Genomic DNA, 19,897 nt, shown 5'->3' with positions numbered 1-19,897 from the left:
CAGTAATTGGCAGTATCTGTTGTCGTGGTAACTCTCACTGGTGAATTACACCTTAACCACAGGGACTTGCACTTATAGAGAGGGATTGAACACTGAAGTTCACTCTGTGAGGGTGGGCGAGACACATGTCGTGGGTATACAAAAGGGGTGAGAATTGTCGTACTTGGTGATGGGAGTGCTATACCAAATGCAAGAATTATTATTTATTATTACAATAGACTAAAAATTAAACTCCCAAGTATGATACCAGCAATGTTTTTTTTAAAGAAACAGCTGCCATCCACATTAAGTCAGCCCTAATCAGCCATTATCCTGAGAAAAGCAGGACTGTGGTAACTTTTACTTAAAGAAAGTTTACGAGGTGACATTTGTGACTTACAGTATGCTGCAGGTGACCATGCATTTAACATATCAAGACACCTCAAAGCAGTGACTATTTATTTGTAGCAAATGCAGCAGCCAATTTGTGCACAGAAATGTCCCACGAACATCCGTGAAGTGAATGACCAATTTTGTCCAGTGAATTATTGGCCAGTACACCATGAGAAACTCCCTTCTCTTTTCAAAAATAGTTGCTTTAATGTCTCGTCTTGTTACGAAAGGTCAATATGTTCTGAAAGTGTGTGGAATTCTGCAAGAAATAAATTTTGAAGTCCTGATAGAAGACCTTAAGTTTAATGCAGTAAACCCATGGCTTACTGGACTCCGGGTATCCAGAATTTGTATCTAGCTGGACTGGGTCAGAAACTGAAAATTAAAAGAACTTCCATAGGCCCACCTGTAGACTCCTGCTGGCCACTCTCCCTAGCATGTTGAGCAGCCTCACTGTCCTTAATAGCCTTCAATTGCCAGGAATATTGACTTTGACTCCATTTGAATCCCTCGGGCACAAAATAGCTTATTCACTATCTTCAGCTTGCAGCGTTTAACCAATTACAATGCCAGTACCCGCAGTTACTAGCACTGAAAAAGCCACTAAATGCCAATACCAGCATTATAATTACACTTAGCCAGAAATTCTGAATGGCCCTCCTCCCTCCCTCCAACCACATTAGGCCAGCTTGCCAGGGTTTCAGTGTATAGATAAATGCAAGGTACTCCATAATAGGAACTAAGAAAGTACTCCATGGATTAAATAGAACTTACCAAAGGGAAAGCTGAGATCTAGGGTGTTAGTTGACTCATTGCTCACTATGTTAAAACAATGTGAGGCAGCAGTAAACAAAGAAAACATGATGCTGGGCTATACTGTGAAATCAATGGAGTTATGATCCCCAGATATAATATTTGTGCTGTATAGTGCTCTGCTCAGGCAGTACCTAGAGTATACATAGTCTGGTCACTGCGATATAGGGGGGTTGCCCAGGCCTGAGAGGCAGTGCAAAGAGGAGCAACAAGGATGATCCCCAGCATTAGAGGAATGAGCTGTGAGCAACAATTAGACAAACTAGGACTCTGTTGTCTTGAGATGATTTAGGGAGAGAAATTCAATTTATATACTGTCCTTCACATGGGGTAGCATCTCAGAGTCTCTGCCCCCAGTAACAGGTCTACCTTTCTAAGTCCTGCCGATGAGCCAGGCTGGTTGGGGTGTCATCAGCAGTGATCTGGAGAACTGCGGACCCGCCTGGCTCAGGAACTGGATTAGAGACTGGCAGAGGATTGTCAAATTCTTGCATTCTGTTGCCAAACATGTCACCTTGTACTATTTCAGTTCCAAGGAGACCTGGCTTAACCCTTCTCCCCAAGGAGGATGGTCATTTGATATCCGATAAGCGTGGGTTTGAGCTCTAGGTGGGCAGCAGGTACCAGAAACTCCCTGCGAGCTTCCTGGTGGGCAACACAGGTCAGCATGAAAAGCATGAGGGGGTGAAACCTTAGGCAAGTTTTGTTACTCCACATGCCTGTTTACCTAGCAGTAAGTAGGAACCTGGTTGTAAGTTGATTGGCGGATCACTTCCCGGGGGTAATAATCCCCTTTTAAATAAATAATAATTTGGACCCTCAATCCATGACGATTTGTGTGCCACTGCTGTGCACAATTGGCTGCCGCGTTTCACCCACAAAATATAGTCAATTTACTTTAAAGTATATTCTGTGAAGCACTTTGAGACGTCTCGAAGATGTGATAAGGCGCTATATCAAATACAAGGATTATTATTATTATTTTCCTGCCCATAGCTCAAGACACCCATCCCTTCATAATGAGAGATGGTTCAACTAGTTGGGAGGTGCAGAGCTTGAGCATCATCTGTTTACCTCTGCAAACCAGTCAAGGAGGATTCTAAACACAGGATGTACCGATGCGCGGTTCACAAACTCGGACTTAAACTGTAACATTCCAAGTACTGTTCTAAATTGCCATTTCTTTTCAGTCAGACAAGCCAAAGAGGATTTTATAAAACAACCTATAAAAGAGGGTGGCGGGGGGGAAAAGACCTTTATTCTTCGGCTTCTATAATTCCCAATGTACGATTTTCATCTTGGCTACTTTTTCTATTCATGTATTTTTAGAGTGGCCTAAACCTGATCACAGTACGTAATTGCCTTTAACCTTCACACCACTTAAAAATATGAACACATGCTTGCAATTTCATTATTATAATCCTCTCTTCAAAAGTGAAATGATGCAGGCATTCAGGTATTGACTTCTCTATCAACAAATTATAATAATTTGACTATTTTTTTAAGCAATTAAGTCAGTACATTCTAGAAATGCACACCTTTATTTGCATTCTTCCATACATTTACTTTGAGTGACTTTTTAAGTAATTTCAGAATGCAAGACAATGAAATTTACTTTACCCACTTTAAATTTGCCCTATGTACTTAAAATCCTATTGCCGACCATTTTGCTGTTAGTTTTACTTCATGAAGATAATGCCACTTAATGCCCCACATTGTGGTCTTGCATCATTCTGGACTAGAACCACCAGTGGTATTTTAAAAAAATCCATTGTTAAAAGCAACCTTAAGGGTTCAGATGTCGCCAAGTGATTTATCATGTCATCTGGCCCTGATTGGAATACTGATTTCTAATCCACTCCTGTTCATTCAATATCTTGTAAATCTCAGTCCTTCCTGCTGATTGTACCCTAAATGCGTCAAGGAACATAAATGTCAGCAGTAAACAAGGGCAAATGTATTTATTTTAACAAAGCCAATCTGAAAAGTTTATTGACAGCAAACTACAGGTCAGTGTTAAGTTTAATGTTAAAACGTTACAGCTGAAAGCAAACTGTTTACAGTGTGAATAATAATCTTGGAAGAATGCAATACAAATAAAACCTTAAGCAAGCACTGAACTATAGACAGCACTTGAAAAAATGTACACCTATATACATATAAACACCTACACAGTTGTCACGTATGCCTCTATAATGAGACAATCCTCCAAAACTCATGGAATTTTTCAAGATCATCATGGCAAAGGATGCCAGACAATTTTTCCCCCTCAATGCTTACGGTTATTAGGAGTTCTCGACCTGCAGAAAAAAAGGAGAAAAAAAACTATTAACGTATAAAAAAACATTTTCTATAATTAGCTAACTATTTGAAAGTATAGCATTTCAAACTAAGTTTTTTGATCACTTAATGGAAACAACATAGAAGATACCAATATGTCCTTGCCATTTTAACAGTATTGGCCGTTTAAGTTTACACATAAAAGAAAAATAATATAAAATGTGTACTACCTTGATCGTGACTTAGACTTGTGTTTGCGGCTTGCCTTCTTACCAGACCTTTGAGATTTTTCCACTGATCTTGAGCGACTGCGTTTAGATTTCTTTGACTTCTTTTCTCTGCCGCTATCCGGAGAACGAGAGCTGCTCCTTGCACTAGATTCTGTGTCGGAGTGTTTTTTACCATCCTTTGTGGAACTTTTTTTACTAGACTCACTATCTTGTCTAGAGTACTGCTGTGGAAGCTTACTAGATGAGTCACTGCGTGAATAAGTCCTCACTGAATCCCTTTTTCGCTTCAACTTACTCTCATCCTGACTATTTGATTTACTATTATCATTATCCTCTTTCTGTTTATCCTTGCTTCTCTGCTTGTCTCTCTTTTTGTCCTGATCCTTTTCTTTATCCCGTTTCTTTTCCTCTTTCTTTTTATCCCTCTCTGTACTTTTGCTCCTATCTTTCTTCCTATCCCTTTCCTTACTGCTTCGATGCCTTATCCCACTCTTGTCACTCCTACGTCTTTCAGGAGTCCTACGTCTTTCCTTGCTCTTACTGCGACTAGCGCGCTTGGCATCACTTTTACTTCTACTCCTGATTCTATCCCTGCTCTTTCCGTCCCGAGACCCACTGCGGTTCCTTCGCCTTTCTCTATCCCAACTCCCATTTCTGCTGTTTCTCCTGCGTCTATCCCTGCTCCTGCTCCTCTCTCTCCTGCGCCTACGGGAATAACTTTGGCTTCTACTGTTTCGCCTAGCTTTGTTGGAAGGAGACCTGCTACGGCTCCGCTTTTTCTTCCTCTTAGGGGAAAAGGAATGGGAAGAGCTGCTACTGCTTCCTGTACTAGTGCTTGACGTGGAGCTCCTTGATCTGCTGCTGCTGCTGCTACTGGTACCACTGCTGCTGCTCCCACTACTGCTACTGGAGGAACTTCTGTTTCTTGCCGCTTTCTCCTTTGTATTTTTCTCACTAGAGGGTTTGCTCAAATCTGGGTTGAGTTCAGTTTCACTGTGATTTCTTTTCTTTTCAGTAACGGTTTCAAAATCTTTCTCTTTCCCCTCATGTTTAACTGCACTGCTACCATGTTCTTTACTCTGTTCTTTAACATCCACCTCCCTGAAAATTTTGCCCTCTACTTGATGTTTTACATCTGAGAAAATAAAATAAAAAGAGGAAAAACAAATTGGGCAATAAAACAGCATTTCCAGTTCAATTCAGTTTCTTGAAAACATGTTGCAGTTACACGGCAGGTTGTACATAAAAATCAACATCCCAAACCACTTTACAGAAATAATTGATAAGAAATACAGTGAATGGTGTAATATAAACAAACAGCCAATCTGAAGTTCAGGTGAGTCTGTGATGAGCCTCAATGTGGTAAAAATGGGAGGAAATAAAACATGATTACAATATATAAATATATGTACATGCGCACACTATAGAATCATAGAATTTTACAGTACTTAAGGAGGCTATTTGTTCCACTGTGCCTGTGCCGATTCTGAAAGAGCTACTACACTATAAAGAAAAAAAATCATGGAATTTTGAACAAATCTTGGAATGCTACAGTAAATTAATCTGCATCTTAAAGCACAAATCTTTCAACTGCTGATTAACCTGTGTTGTGAATTTCCAGTATCTGCTTCCACTCAAAACACTGTGGAGTGGAGTGACCATATTTGACACTGCATTTTGTTAATTGCACGTTTAAGAATTCTGTTAGCCTCCGCATAAAACAAATTTAAATTGTGTGGGTGGTTAGTCAGCCCAATTCTGCTTAACATTTCTGACTGGCACAACATCTGTATCTTATTTGCATCTAAGCACCTCCCCATTTCTGTTGGTTTCAAACCCAGCTCTAGTACCAAGCCAGCAGTCAGCGCTTTGAGACGTCTTCCCAGTGTGAAAGATACTATATAAATGTCAAGTATATTGTAGACTGTATGCAATTGTATTGTAAACATTTAGAAGGAGGTAAAGAGAGAAATTAGCACAGCACCCTAACCATTCCAAATGGTTGTGGAAAGCATGACTGTGTGGATGCCAACAAAGACAGATTGGAACTGATTTTTATGAACCACCACAGTTGAACACTCACTGAACTGGCCTCACACAAAGAATTGTTGTTTAGCCAAGGTGCTGCATAACAATTTCCACCTGTGGTACCTCAGCAATGAGCCAGTTTCAGTACAAAAAATGGGCAGAATGAATATCTAACAGGAACTTTTCAGGATTCCCTAGTTTTTTTTAAAAAAAGGGAGTGTGGGTCAGCATAATAATATATAGGGTCTTCCCTAAGATAGCAATTATACCTTCGATTTGTTTCTCCTGCTGTTGCTGTTGTAGGAGTTGTAGCAGTAGCTGCAGGTCCCTCTCTTTGCGTCTGAAAGCCTCTTGTTTCTGTCGAATTCTACGGTGAAGTTCTTCATCGTCTGTATCAGACGACTCGGAGGCTCGCTCACTTCTTTCATCTTCACTGTCAGAGCCATACCCGCCCAGTCCACCTGCACATACAAACCCCAGTCTCTTTCACAGTGGAAAGAAAGTGCTGCTTTCTAGCACATTTTTAATACAGTTCATTTTAAAGTTTGCATTAACTTCTAAAAAAAAATGAGTCTTTCAGCATTAGAACTATTTGCATATTGCAAATTGAACATTTAATACAAACTTTACATCAAAATACTTTCTAAAACTTAATCCATGTAGGAAAAATTAATATCTTCCAATAGTTAATGACTATAAAGTCAAATCTGAGGTAGCAACACAATTGGTAGAATAGAGGTCCCTTTCATAGGATTTCACCAATCTGAGATTGATTTCTCAATCTGGTGAGCTTCAAGTTGACTAGAAAGAAATTTCTTCTTGAGCACCAGCTATGTTCAGAAGTGTTTGTTATTTTTAAGTATTTTTGTTGAAGACATTCATATATTGTATGCTATCTTAAGGTTCACCCAATGCTCAAATGGATATGTGGTGCTAATCCACACAAACAAGGACGATCTCAGGCTCAATATGGAATTAGCTGGAGATGGGATGGAGAGTTGGAAAGAGAAAATTAGCCATAACTATTTGCTCCTTATACCTATCCATTGTTACTTGCTGGAAACTACACTCATGTGCATGTTTGATGAGCATAGGATTGGACTCAGCAATAAATTGCCACCCCTACACAAACAACAACAACATTCCATTTATAGAGCGCCTTTCACGTCGGGAGGACGTCCCAAGGCGCTGTACAGTTGGGTCAGGACCCGAGCAGTGGGGAAATGGTCAGGGTGAGGGGAGGGAGCAAGGAGGGGGTAGAGAGTCGAGAGGGGAGCTGAAGGCATGGTCAAAGAGAAAGGTCTTGAGACCGGCCTTGAAGGAGGAAAGGGAGGAGGCGGCGAAGGCACTGGGGGATAGAACATACACACACAAAATAGCTCAGCAGCACTCGATGGCTAAGATCTCATTATGTGAGATGAATAATACTTTGGGTTAGTTATCAGAGGATCAACGGCACTTGTGATACTGAACACGAGAATTTATCATTGCCTTCAGGGAAGAGAATTTTTTTTTAAAAAGTGCATATACTTTACTCCAATACTAAAATATATCACAAATCTATCTTGATAATCTTCAATTTAAATATTAGTTGAATATGCAAAACCTGATATCTAAATATCAGTCTGTAGATTAATACAGATTTCTACTGAATTTTGTCACTACAATATTTTTACATTTCAGCTCTGAGAAGTATTCAATTTGTACAAGTAATTCCACTGATTTGAGGGGATGGGCTGGAATTGCTAATCTTAGCAAAGGAAGAACAATTTCCCAAGAAGACAGCAGACCAGTCTCTTAATTGACATTTTACATTACTGGAAACATCAGAAAGCCTTTCGCAAAAGAAACTGTATGCTGATGTTCTTAGGATCTCCTAAGGCCTTGCACATAAAGTCACTGTAATGCAGAGCATAATTTAAATAAAATGTAAAATAATTAAATGGCACTTGCAGTGAGTGATAATTTGGTTTGCCAGAGAAGGTGAAAAATGACAACCAAAATAATGGAGATTGCATTTGCAGCTGGTGTCCATTTTCTCCAGTTGCAGACAAGCGGATTGTTACGGGAACAGATCCGACTGGATTTTTTTTAAAAAAAGCTTGTATTCAAACGCTTCATTTCTTCAGTAAAGTGTTTTTCCCATACCAAATACTTAACCGAGTAACCATAATAAATTTGTTCTGCAAAAGCAAGGTTGTGGTACCAGATAGCTTATGACTGAGTGCACTACCAGAAAGGGCAAAAATAAATAGAATAACTGCATTGCAACTCTTCGGATTAGTTCCCAATTGCTGGGTGATTTGATCATTTGCTCAAATCTCAATCTCTTATTTTGGTTTAGTTTTTAGGTTCTCCCAGGTGCCATTTTCTTTCACCAGTTTCTAGCTGGAAAACAAAACAATTTGATACCAAATGTGCATCGTTGCATCAGTGTAAGAAATGTTTTCATGGAATGAAGATGGGGATACGGGTTGCATAGTGTAGAAAGGCCAATGATCAGGTTGACTAGATGAAGTTCTGCAATGTCACAAGTCAGTTCAATCACTGTACAAGTAATGTTTTCCATACAAATGATGTAGTAATCCACAACTGGACTGGAACAATAGAGTGGGCTAAGCACACAAAATGGTTACCTGTTGGGGATTAAGTATACAGATGCAGTACAAATTCAAATTTAAAACCTTGAATAAATCCCCCGTTCTCCCATTACCCCTTTATTCTAAGAAAGGAAACTACTTACCAAGTCCAGTCAGAGAAGCCAGTGCACTGGACTGTGCCAGCTGCTTTGCAGGAGCTTTGTATCACATCAACAACAGGAACAACATGTTAACACTTTTTCAAAGTATTGAGTTTTCTATGGCATTGCAAAACTGTACTATTACAGCTGCTTTGCAAAGAAGAGAAGAAACATTATAAACAAAAAGATCCATCAAGAGCACAGTTCTTCACACAACAGGTTAGATTAAAACGTAAACCTAAAAAGCAAAATCAGGTAGCAGTTTCTAGCATGAAATGTCAAGGTGTCCTTCTCTAATAATGCACCACCAACTAATGAAGAGCGAATGATCTGTGTTTCACATGCCTCATTGCGAAGTAAGCAGACAAAACATTATCTTTTCAAAAATAAAAATCATCCCTGCTGATTTTGCTGCACCGAGGAAAACAGCAGCACTTTTACTAAATACTGCTCCCCTTTTGTGGTCATTTTGATAATATTTTTGTTTCTTCACATAGAAGATAAGTCATCCTCAAAGAAACGAAACCTGAAAAATATGGCAAAATGCTGCCTTTTTAGTAAAATCAGCAATACATCTTGGTATGCAGAATTCAGTAGGAAATATCAATACCAGCTTGATAGTGAATGTAGAATCTGAAGAGGTAGGCCCACTGAACTATCAATCTTAAATTCTGCAATGAATCAAACAGCCTAAATAGTCATAACGCCTTATCTAATTTATACTTAAATTAATTTACTAGCAATACATATATTGATGTTACCTCACATTGTGTCATCTGTTACACAAAAATTGCACTTTGACTGTGCAATAGTAGAGACAGATCACAAAAAAATTAGTCACTGAGCACTGTTTGAAAAAATACATTAATGATTGTGAAGATTGAAAATAACCGAATTTGTTTTGTATGTACTAAAGGTTCACCTCTCAATTTGCTTTTAAATTTGCAAATGCATCTCAAAATAGCGTAACACTGACTTTTTAAAACTAATTATAATCATAATAATTTTATGTGCAAAAAAATTGAGAGGATTTCACCAATTTCTGAGCTACCTGTAAAGAGATATCCATTAATCCTTTTTGATGTTTGAATCAAAACTACAGACATGTTTAAGAACTTGAAACTATAGCCATGCAACTTTATCTTGATGCTGGAACTAAATTTTAAAATGGAAAATAGTGAAACATTTTCTGTGAGATTTGAGTCTTCATTCCCTTTCCTGCTTGTTTTCGTCCTCATTTATTTTCTCTGAGACCCTGTGACTTTATGTTTTTAACATCCTTCTTATTATGCTGATGGAATAGTCTTGCACTTCTATGATTGAAGTTTGGCTCAACCAATGATTTACTTTCGGGATTTGTCTACATGCCCTGATCCATATGAATGGATTCCATTCAATTTGCTCATTCTTATAACATTTCCAATCTCTCTCTGAACTAGAAGCCCAAAAAGGGAAGATGTTTCTTCTTAAATCCTTGAGGACAGTCACTTCTATTGTGGAGAAAAAGTACTGTTTCAAATAGTTTTAAATATCCGAAGATATTTAAAATCATATTTAGGTTATTTATATTACTTTTTATGTTGTGGTAAAATGTCTAAACAAATCCTATATTTTCTACTAATCTCACTCTATCTATTCAAATTCATTACTCTCCAGAAACATGATAAATCAATCATTGTACCTTGTGTAATATAATGGGAAAAAACTCATCACATTTAGGAATAGTTTCCTCTTCAAAATAAATCCTTTTCTCTTAGAAATAAATGCAATTTTGCTTTAAAAAGGCAAAAACATATGGAAAATGTTTTAAGACAGCTGAAATTCCGAAACATATTTAGTCAGACAGAGAAAATAGTCCAAGAGGGGAAACAAAGCTAGCTTTCTTCAGTTTTAGTTATGTTGTGCATTTTAGCTTTAAATAAATAATAAATAATAAATAAAATCTGATACAAAGTAAACAATTATACCTTTAGTGGCTTTCCGGTGAGCTTCCCTCGCAACATTATAGATCTCTTCATTGGTCACTTCCAGAAGGACCTCAGTAAGCAGCATTTTCATCATTATCATCTGTAATCCAAAATAAAATGGCATTTATTGTGTCACTTTAATTAGCACCAAGTGAATGGGAATACAAATACAATTACAGGTTATCACATGGATGACAATGCCAACATTTATTGTACAGTGCACCCCATCTACTCACTGTAATTCTGTGTCGTGAGCAAGAGGTGATTTAATATATTTTTCTACTGATTCACTTATATTGGAATATTTCAAATCTGATGGTGGGTGCGTTAATTGCGACTTGGGTTAATGAAATGCTGCATTGGCAAAATGAATCACAAATCTCAAACTAAAAGTGCAAGAGACGGCTGCAGAGCAAAACAATGACTTTTTCCCATACTAAATTTACTATCTGTTGATTTAAGTTTTATATTTTTAGTAACTTTGTGTCGATCAGAGTAAAGAATGTTACCCAGTATTTACATTAAAAATACCAATTCCCATACAACAAAAGAATAGTTCTCTATTCTGCATTAAAAATAATCCTTAACTTTAGTTTTAGAAGAGGATTCTCTAATGAGACCATGAATTTTCTAGTTCCCATAACTCAGTTCCTATTATGGTTCATTAAAACTTTTGTTGAACGTTCATCTGCAACAATCCCAAATGTAGATTAAAATGGATTGATTCTTGTAACTTCAAAATAAGAATATATCACTAGTAATTAAGACGTTTTACGTTCATAGGCTTACAATTGGTGTATTGTAAATAAACCTATAGTAAATTCTTAATAATCAGCCATAATGAAGCTACCTCCCCCCTCCACACCACTAATAATTGGAATGCAACTGAATTCACTATTTGTGTGCATTACCACAACATAGTGTTCTTAATGACCAGGCCTCTGGATCAAGTATACATAATTAGCACATACTGCATAATGTTCATATAAGGTTTAATTTCTGTATTATTTGGAATAGTCACAAAACCTGCAACTCTGGGGTTAAAAGTTAGCCACAACTTCAATTTTCCTCTTAGATCTAACAAATTAATGTTTTTCAATTAACAACAGGATTCAATTAATGATATTGGCAAAATTGAGATAATTTGGAGAAGTGGAGCAGGAGGTTAGTGCATTATTTCCCTACCCAATAATAATGCTGAATAATAGGATGCAGAGAATTGAGGGTCCACTGTAAATGCTTTGGTTGTCAACTGAAAATAACATCCAATTCCTTATCTGTGTGTGAATAATGTCTTTCCTGGTTGATAAGAACGAATGTTGTCCATGTATCAATTACACAGATTTAAACTCTGCTGACAGGCATGCTCTGTCTGTACTGTACTTGCACTGCTCCCCCATTCCTAACAGAAATATAATGTACAATCAAAATCCCTTCCCCCCCTTAACCCCCCAACCCCAGCTCGGGTCTGAAATGCTGTACTCTGTCTAGTGCCTTAGGACATCCTCCCGACATGAAAGGCGCTACACAAATGTAATCTTGTTGTTGTTATTTACAATTTATGTCATTTGCCAGTTGGAACGATTCAATAAACAAAACCCCATAGATTAAACAAATTAGAAATGAATCAAAAATTAAGATTACAACATACCATCTGAAATTCCTTTTCTTCTTCAGTCATTTCTGGTTCACTCTGTTCCTCTTGAGTGACAGGAGAAGGACTCCGGCTTGGCTTGTCACTAATTTTGGTTTCAGTAGGTTCATATTCCTCATCATCATCATCACTGTCCTAAACACCATAAACCAGAGTAATACTGATCTTTAAGCTTCAAAACCTTTAGTAGAAATTGATTACCAGCCAGTCATTTGGTACTTCTTTTTTAAAAAAATCCACAACCCCCTTACAAAAGGCACATTCTGTAAATAGTACTTACCAAAGCAGGCAGGTGATCAACAGCTCCAAAACAAGCATGCACTTTGTGCATAACAGAGGAGTACATCAGTATTACTTGAACAAAAACAAGTGCGTATATCTCTTGTTTTTCCTGTTGTAATTAGTGGGCTACAAAATAGCTGAATGGTCAATAGAGTGGACTGATAGGTCTCACAAACTATATCTGTTTTGCTGAATTTTTGTTTCTGGAGTTAAAAATGTTGAGCTGCAAAGCCAAAATACATGTATCTACCAAAGTCACCATCCTAACATTATGCAGATTTTACACACAACTGTATTTTCCATTAGTAAAGTTTCATAGTAAATCAAGCTGGACAGATTTTCTTGACAAAAGGCAGTTCCTTGCTGGGGATTACAGTAATAGCACTCTTGGTAGCATGTGCATGTACTTACAAATTTACTTTTGTGCGGCAATCTGGGTCCATCAGTTTCTTCATGTACTTCTTCTGGATCTTCTTTGTGTTTTGAAGATTGTGCTCGTTCTTTTGCTAACCTTTCTTTTTCAAGTTTTTTCTGTTTTTCCCGTTCCATCTTCTCCAGTCCCTCACGGATCCAAGCTGGCAAGGTTCTGCGTTTCACAGCGTCTGCAACATTGAAGGTTTAATTTTTCAGATTATAATATCCAAGTTTAAGAATAGGCAATTTATATTTTTCCTGCTCCACCACAAAATCTATGAACAATCAACATTAACATTTATTTTCTTTCAAAATTATAAATGAGAGCACTTACCGCTAGTTTTATCGCTCTTAACCTAAACTGTACTTGGTGGAAAAACTGAAGGGTTCAGTTGCTGCCCACAGGCTGTTTGAAGAACTGGAAGTAAAGTGCTATGATTGTACTAGCACACTTCCAGCTATTGGTTACATATTGGTAAAAGTCTGGGAGCCTGCCAAGAAATGTGGCGTATTCGTACGGAAGCTAAAGCCAAGAAAAAATGTAAAATGGGGTGCTGCGGGGAGGGGCGGAGGGAGTGGGAAATAAAATAATATTTTTGAATACTGGCCTCTCATTACCAAATCCCAAATTTCAATTCACTCCAGAATGACACAATGAAATGCACTTTTTCTGAAATGCGCAAGGCTTCTAAGCAAGTTTATTTTGGAGACTTAATCTATTATGTTCTCTTTTTTCACTTTTTCATCAGATACAGTAGGAATATTAATGCTCATTATTGAGTGTGAAGCTCACCAGAGGCTCATAAGAAGTTCCTGATACCTGCTATCCACCAAACATGGGCTAAAAAAATTGCAATGTAGAGCTTAAAATATATACAGTAGGATCTTTATTTCGGATCTATCCTGTGTTAAGATACAATCTGGTCTCAAAAATAAATCCTAGCTCTAACATCTGGAAAAAATTTGTTCCTTAAAATTCATGCTAACTAAACAAACAGCTATTTTTAAAAGAATTATTACAACACAATACAAATTTCCGTTTATATAACACCTTTCATGATGGGAGGACACCCCAAAGCAATTTACAGTACTAGCTGGGTACCTGAGTTGGGAGTGTGAACTGAGGGGGTGAGAGGAGAAAGATGACCAAAGGCATTGTTAAACAAGTGGGGTTCGAGACTGATCTTGAATGAGGTGAGGAAGGGAGCAAATCAGAGGAATCAAATCGGAGGATCCATGGGATGGAGTTTCAGAGTGTGGGACAGACAGGCTGAAAGTTCACCCATCGTGAGGTGGGTAGGGAAGGGGACATGAAGCAGGACGGACGGTGCTTACTAAGCAAAGGGAGCAGATGGATCATTTGGGTTTGAAAAGATGGCAGAGGTATGGTGACAAAAGGTCATGTTGAAATTTAAAAGTGAGAATGAGGACAATTAACTTGATCCACTGGCGGATGGGGAGCCAAGAATGCTGAGCAATTGATTGATTCATTGATTGAATATTCATTTTTTTTCCAAAACATGGTTAAATTCAATTTAGGAGGCATTTTGATGAATACCTAGCAACTGAATTCCAATAAAGCTCCCAAGAGAACACTTTCCTAATACACCTTATATAGTACCTTCTGTGTAAAACACAGAATAATATTAATTAGAAATGTATGCTGTTAAGGAGACAAAAATGGCAGCTAATATTGCTCCAGCAATATCCTACAAGCAAAAACGAGTTGAGTAGGATTTTTAAACAGAATTTTTGGATTGAATCTGGATAGAAAAGGAATATAAACTGAAACGATAACTGGGAGAAAACATTTTTTTCTTTTGGAATAGCAGCAGGATGCAATAAATAAACAGTACCAACTACATAAAATAATCAAAAGACATTTAAGGCACACAAATGATATAGTGAAATAAAGTCTCAATTGTTGAAAACAAAGCTCACCAAGAGCAGGAGGGTCTGGTTTTACTGCTATGGGTGAGCGTGGCCGATCTCTGTAAGACGGACGCTCTCTACGATTTGGTGGTGGTCCAGGTTGCCAGAAAGGCTGATGAAATCCTCCTGGAGGACCATAAGCTGCCCCATGCTGTAGATACAAAACACATGCATTTAAAAGGTTACCCAAGCATTTATTGGACAAACACATGTTTATTAGTCCCTGCAGCACCAAGTACGGTTGGGGGGAGATTATGTATTTGCTCTGTTTGATTTGTAAAAATTCAAAGATTGACTTGGTCACCATACCCATCATTCATGCTTCAGTTTTGAATTAACTGAGAAAGTAGCCTTTAAAGCTTCTTTTCAGCAAATGCAAATCTTGTTTTTCACTATGTTTCTTCCATTTCTAAAATATAGGATGGGAATCAGTAGGAACAAAGTAAATAGGCTTTCACCTAAATTTAAAGTTAGAAAAGATAGGGTAGATTATGCAAAAAGAATAAAATTAAAGTTAAAAAAACAATTACAGAAATAGAGAATGGGAAATCAGAACTAATAGGTGTTCAGATATAATAGCAGGGTTGTTTTTTTTCCAACTTTGCAGCGTATTTGTTGCATTCTAGCAGACGCCCATCAAAAACTGACAAAAAAACATACCAGCTCCATGGACATTAGTAAAGAGTGGATTCATTCTAAGAAGATCTCGATGGCTTACATCAACCCAGAGCGTCCACTTTAGTCTTCCAAATAAATGGCATACAGAAAGTTGAAAAGCGAATTTTTAAGTTTTTTTTAAAAAAAAGCCATTTACAAGCAAGTCATTTCCATTACTATCTATTCATGGTTACTGATACTTTCAAAAAGAATAAATAAAATTCAGTTATTGGGAACTAATTGTATATATGTAGCTATATTGCTCAGGTCTTCTCAATTTTTGTTCCTTTAAAAAGGAATACATTGCACTTTTTAAAGTGACGTTCATTGGAACACTATTCTCATAGGTACGAAAGTAGGTGTTACAAAACAGACGAGAACAACCAAAAACTACATTACACAGTTTTACCTGATAATCAAACTGGCTGACTGGAGCCGCTCCCATCCCAAAGTTTTCCGGCGCTCCTCCAAAATTGTTGTTATTGACTTGATTGAACATACGTCTGGATTCCGGTGTGAACTCACCACTATCCTGGCTGCTGTCTTCAGCTGGAGGGGCTATTTCCATAGGGGCTGGGGTTGGAATCCACTGCTGTTCAGGTGGTGGGTGAGGTGGTCGATGGTGCTGCTGCATTCCCCAGTCTAATTAAGTACAGAAAGCCAAAGGAGCATTTAACAGTTGACATAACTACAACAGATTTTCATTGAATTTCTAGCTGGTGCTTATTTTTAAGCAATTGTATTCACAGCAGACTTTAATTGATTTAAAATTTGTTTGGATTGCAGCAGCCATTTTGGAACTTTACCAAAATTGCATGAAATTGTGATTTCTCTACCTTGAAAAGACTTGCTTACTTGAAAGGATTAAGAACAACAAGGATGATTCTTGACTTAAATCTTTAAATTATGAAGAGGGACTCTTGAGTTACATTTGAGTATAAAAGTTCTGCAGAAGCTTTCCTTCAAAATTGAATGGGCTGGATAAAGAATTTGTGACTGTACAATATGTAGAAAAAATACATCATTGGGCCAAGACCTTTTCATGCTTTATGTCCTTAATCATAAAGATCATTTATCGCATGTGTCAGACACCCGGCTGACCAAAACTCATAAAGACAGAATTTAATATGTTCCATTGGAATTAACTTATTAGCTTTATTATATTACCTACATATCAAACCATGTGACAGCACAAGTAGCTAAATATGTATTCCACTGGCTAACGCTGTTTTATAATACAATTCTTCAAACTCCCCAAATTTAACATTTAAAATGACATTTCTTTAACACCAAGTCAACACAAGAGTACCTCTGCAAGATAATACAAACCTTGTTCCCACATTCTGTTGAAATTAGGATCTCCTGGAAAATTTGCATGGTTGTCTGGAGCATTTTCTATGGCATGTACTGCCTGCCCATTGGGTATGATCACTGGCTGAGGTGTTGTTACAGGTTCCTCGGTGGCCTCTCTCTGTGCAATCCATGCTTGTGCTAATGCTGCCCAGTCTATCTGGCCTGAAAGTTTTAAACCAAAGATAACTTAATACACATCCAATGCAGTTCTAATAATGTATACAATGCATAACTTGTGTTTCTTCAAACATACACCATTAGTTAATAAACAGTTTTTACATTTGATATCTACTACCTAGGACTGAGGATTACACACGTGATACAAATTATGCAATAGGCATATGAATAAATAATTCAGTATGAGAATACTGGGTCCATTTCCACTTTAATGACTTTTGTTCAAACCTATAGAAGGCTTAGTACATGTCAGTGGAAAGCTCACTGTGCTGTTTAAAACACCAGCTTGGCTGTACTTAGGGAGCAGGATTTATCTTAACCTATTTTAATACTTTGCTAGAAAACATCACAGTAACAGCATTAATTATTTTTGAGATGAAGCAAGTGAGAGTGGAAGATTGAGAATCTCTTTTTTCCCAATGACATGGCCTACCAAGCAAAACTGAAGAACTAAATTAAATAAAAAGAGGGAACATGGAAAGTGAAATGTTTAACATAATTATAAACACTTTTCCAAAGTGAAAACAAGGGAGCAAAGGCTATGATCAACAATACGACTTGGAATCTATACATCAATTTAAATATTGTAATAGAGAAACAAGATTGATCAGTATATTAGGTATGTGAACAAGGTCAGGGCAAAAGAATCTGTGACTAAAAAAGGACCAAGATGTCAAATATTAGCAACAAGTCAAACATGAGACTTTACAAGTGTTCTATTATATAATTCTGTATGGTAAAGATTTGAGCATTAAACATGAGAAGAAAATGAGCTTTCCAAACAACAATAATTTACATTTATAGCCTTGGGATATCCTCCTGAAGTGAAAGGTGCTATACAAATGTAATTTTGTTGTTATATAGTGCCTTTCAAGTCAGGAGGATGTCTCAAAGAGCTTTACACAAATGACTGGGACCTGAAGTGGGGGGTGGAGAGAGAAAGGTGCCTGAAAGCGCAGTAGAAGAGATGGGTTCTAAAACAGATTTGAATGCGGGAGGAAGGGAGCAGAGCAAAAATAATTCTGGGATGAGACTTCTAGAGAGCGAAAGTAGAATAGATTAAGACTTGGCCACTAACGGTGGGGTGGAATTGGCGGTAGACATGAAGCAGACTGGTGTTTGCTGAGCAGATAGACAGGACAGTAAGGACGGAGGAGTCTGCAGAGTTATTGTGAGTTAAGGCCATGGAGATTTGAATGTGAGCGTGAGAATTTTTAATTCAATCAGCTAGGGGTTGGGGAACCAGTGAGACAAATATGGTGCTACCACAAGCTACTTATGATCCCTTCACCTGTACACAGGCATCAGTTTACAGAGAAAAACAGATTAAATGGTTTGTTTACCAGATCCACCATTTTCAAATAAGGTGCTAGATTTTTTTTACTCATGAGATTAGGCTGATGGTGCAGAGTCTCAGGCTCTGCTGTTAAAGTGTTTAGCATTAAAAGAAAAATGAAAACCTGAAAGTAGTTCCAAATAACTTTTAAAAAAAAACATTTTAAATGCATTTGGTCCTACCTGCACACTGCTGCCTTCTACAAACAGTAACACTTCTTTCACAGAATTGTTAAATTGATAATAATAATCCTTGCTTTTCATATAGCACCTTATCACGTTTTCAAGACATCTCAAAGCACTTTCCAGAATATACTGTAAAGTGAATTGAATGTATATTTTGTGGGAGAAACTCAGCAGCCAATTGCATACAGCAGTGTTCCACAAACAGACTTGGATTGGGTGACCAATTATTAGTATTATTTATTTTTGGAGGGATTATTTCTCCCAGAAAAGCAATCTGCCAATTGACTAACAACTGGGTTCCTACTTCTAGGTAAACAGAGCATGTGGATTAAGGAAACTTGCCCAATGTTTCGCCCTGCCCAGAGGCGAATGCTCTAACCACTAAACTACAGGACTCCATTACCAATTCATGGTGAAAACTACATTTTCACATTACAAAAAACTTTTCAGTTTAAAAAATGCACTATCTACACTCAAGCGAGGCCGTAATCTTTTTTCTTCGAGGATTAAACTGTACCAGGGAAAAAATATTCTATTCTATTTATAATCTAGAGAGCAGTGCCAGTACTAGTAAATGGACTGAGGATTTGTCTTTTTCTAAGAAAACAGAATTTTTTAAAGGTGTATAGCTTAATTTTAAACAATGAAAATTGAATTCGATTTTGACAAAAATTATGCTTCTTTACATTGAACACAAAAAATAGTATTCTTCTGTAAGAGATGGCTGCAAAAATATGAATGGAGGCAAAGTAAAAAAAAATGGAGGATGGATTTCCAAAGATAGTTTAAGATTTGCCCATTAATAGTGGGGTGTAGTGGGTAGGGGATGTGAAGTAGGCTGATGTTTACTAAGCGGAGGGCACGACCTGGCAGCAGCTGAAGTCTTAAACTGTTCTGCCTCGTTCTCTGGAACTCCATCCCAGAATCTTTTTGGTTTTGTTTAGGATTTTCAAGGAGCAATTTGATAGACTAAAGAGTACAACAATCATTTACTCTCAACAATCTTACAACTCCTACTACATCAAGCAATGACACTAATTTTCACAATTCAAATATTCTACTGTCTCCTTCATGTGTAGAAATTTACTTGGATCCTGTTGCTGCTGAAATGACTGCATCCACTGTTGCTGGCTCAAAGGCCACTGCTGCCAGGGTTGGCCACCTTGATCCCACATCTTCAACTGTTGAATTTCAGATGTTGAAAACCTATAGAGAAAATAAATAAAGGTTACTTATTTAGCTGTTTGTTTTGTTCTCCAGAATAACCTGAAAGATGACCAATGTCAAAAATCAAACTAGTTGTACAAACTGGATAACCAGGAACATTAAAGTTCATTTTTTACGTGTCCTGCACTGATCATACTGGCAGAGGATAATTGTGGAAATATTAACAGCGGTACTGCTCAGAAGCCAGGCGTTTTCTTTTAACTTCCATTTGTACAAAACAGCCATGAAGATGAATGTCAATACAGGACAA

At 37.5% G+C, this 19,897-nt stretch overlaps 1 protein-coding gene across 2 annotated transcripts; it reads right to left on the bottom strand.

Annotated features, from left to right (window-relative positions):
• Window positions 1–3,145: 3,145 nt before the first annotated feature.
• pnisr (PNN-interacting serine/arginine-rich protein) lies at window positions 3,146–19,629 on the bottom strand. 2 transcript variants are annotated; one of them, XM_042332987.1, is made up of 11 exons: window positions 19,508–19,629; window positions 16,699–16,884; window positions 15,779–16,011; window positions 14,722–14,863; window positions 12,778–12,968; window positions 12,082–12,219; window positions 10,431–10,530; window positions 8,467–8,520; window positions 5,993–6,184; window positions 3,696–4,830; window positions 3,146–3,485 (listed from the first exon to the last, which is right to left on the bottom strand). In XM_042332987.1, the coding sequence occupies exons 1-11, from the start codon at window positions 19,593–19,595 to the stop codon at window positions 3,455–3,457; spliced, it is 2,490 nt and encodes an 829-aa protein (XP_042188921.1). In that variant the 5' UTR covers window positions 19,596–19,629; the 3' UTR covers window positions 3,146–3,454. The 2 variants fall into 2 exon arrangements, with proteins under 2 accessions (XP_042188921.1, XP_042188922.1); XM_042332988.1 differs by lacking the exons at window positions 3,146–3,485; window positions 3,696–4,830; window positions 5,993–6,184; window positions 8,467–8,520 and adding an exon at window positions 8,528–8,610.
• Window positions 19,630–19,897: the final 268 nt, after the last annotated feature.

The sequence above is a fragment of the Callorhinchus milii genome, unplaced genomic scaffold, assembly GCF_018977255.1.
Source record: "Callorhinchus milii isolate IMCB2004 unplaced genomic scaffold, IMCB_Cmil_1.0 Scaffold3, whole genome shotgun sequence".
In the NCBI taxonomy this organism is placed as follows: Eukaryota; Metazoa; Chordata; class Chondrichthyes; order Chimaeriformes; family Callorhinchidae; genus Callorhinchus; species Callorhinchus milii.
The sequence above is the reverse complement of the archived record's forward strand: the minus strand, read 5'-3'. Positions and strand labels throughout refer to the sequence as shown.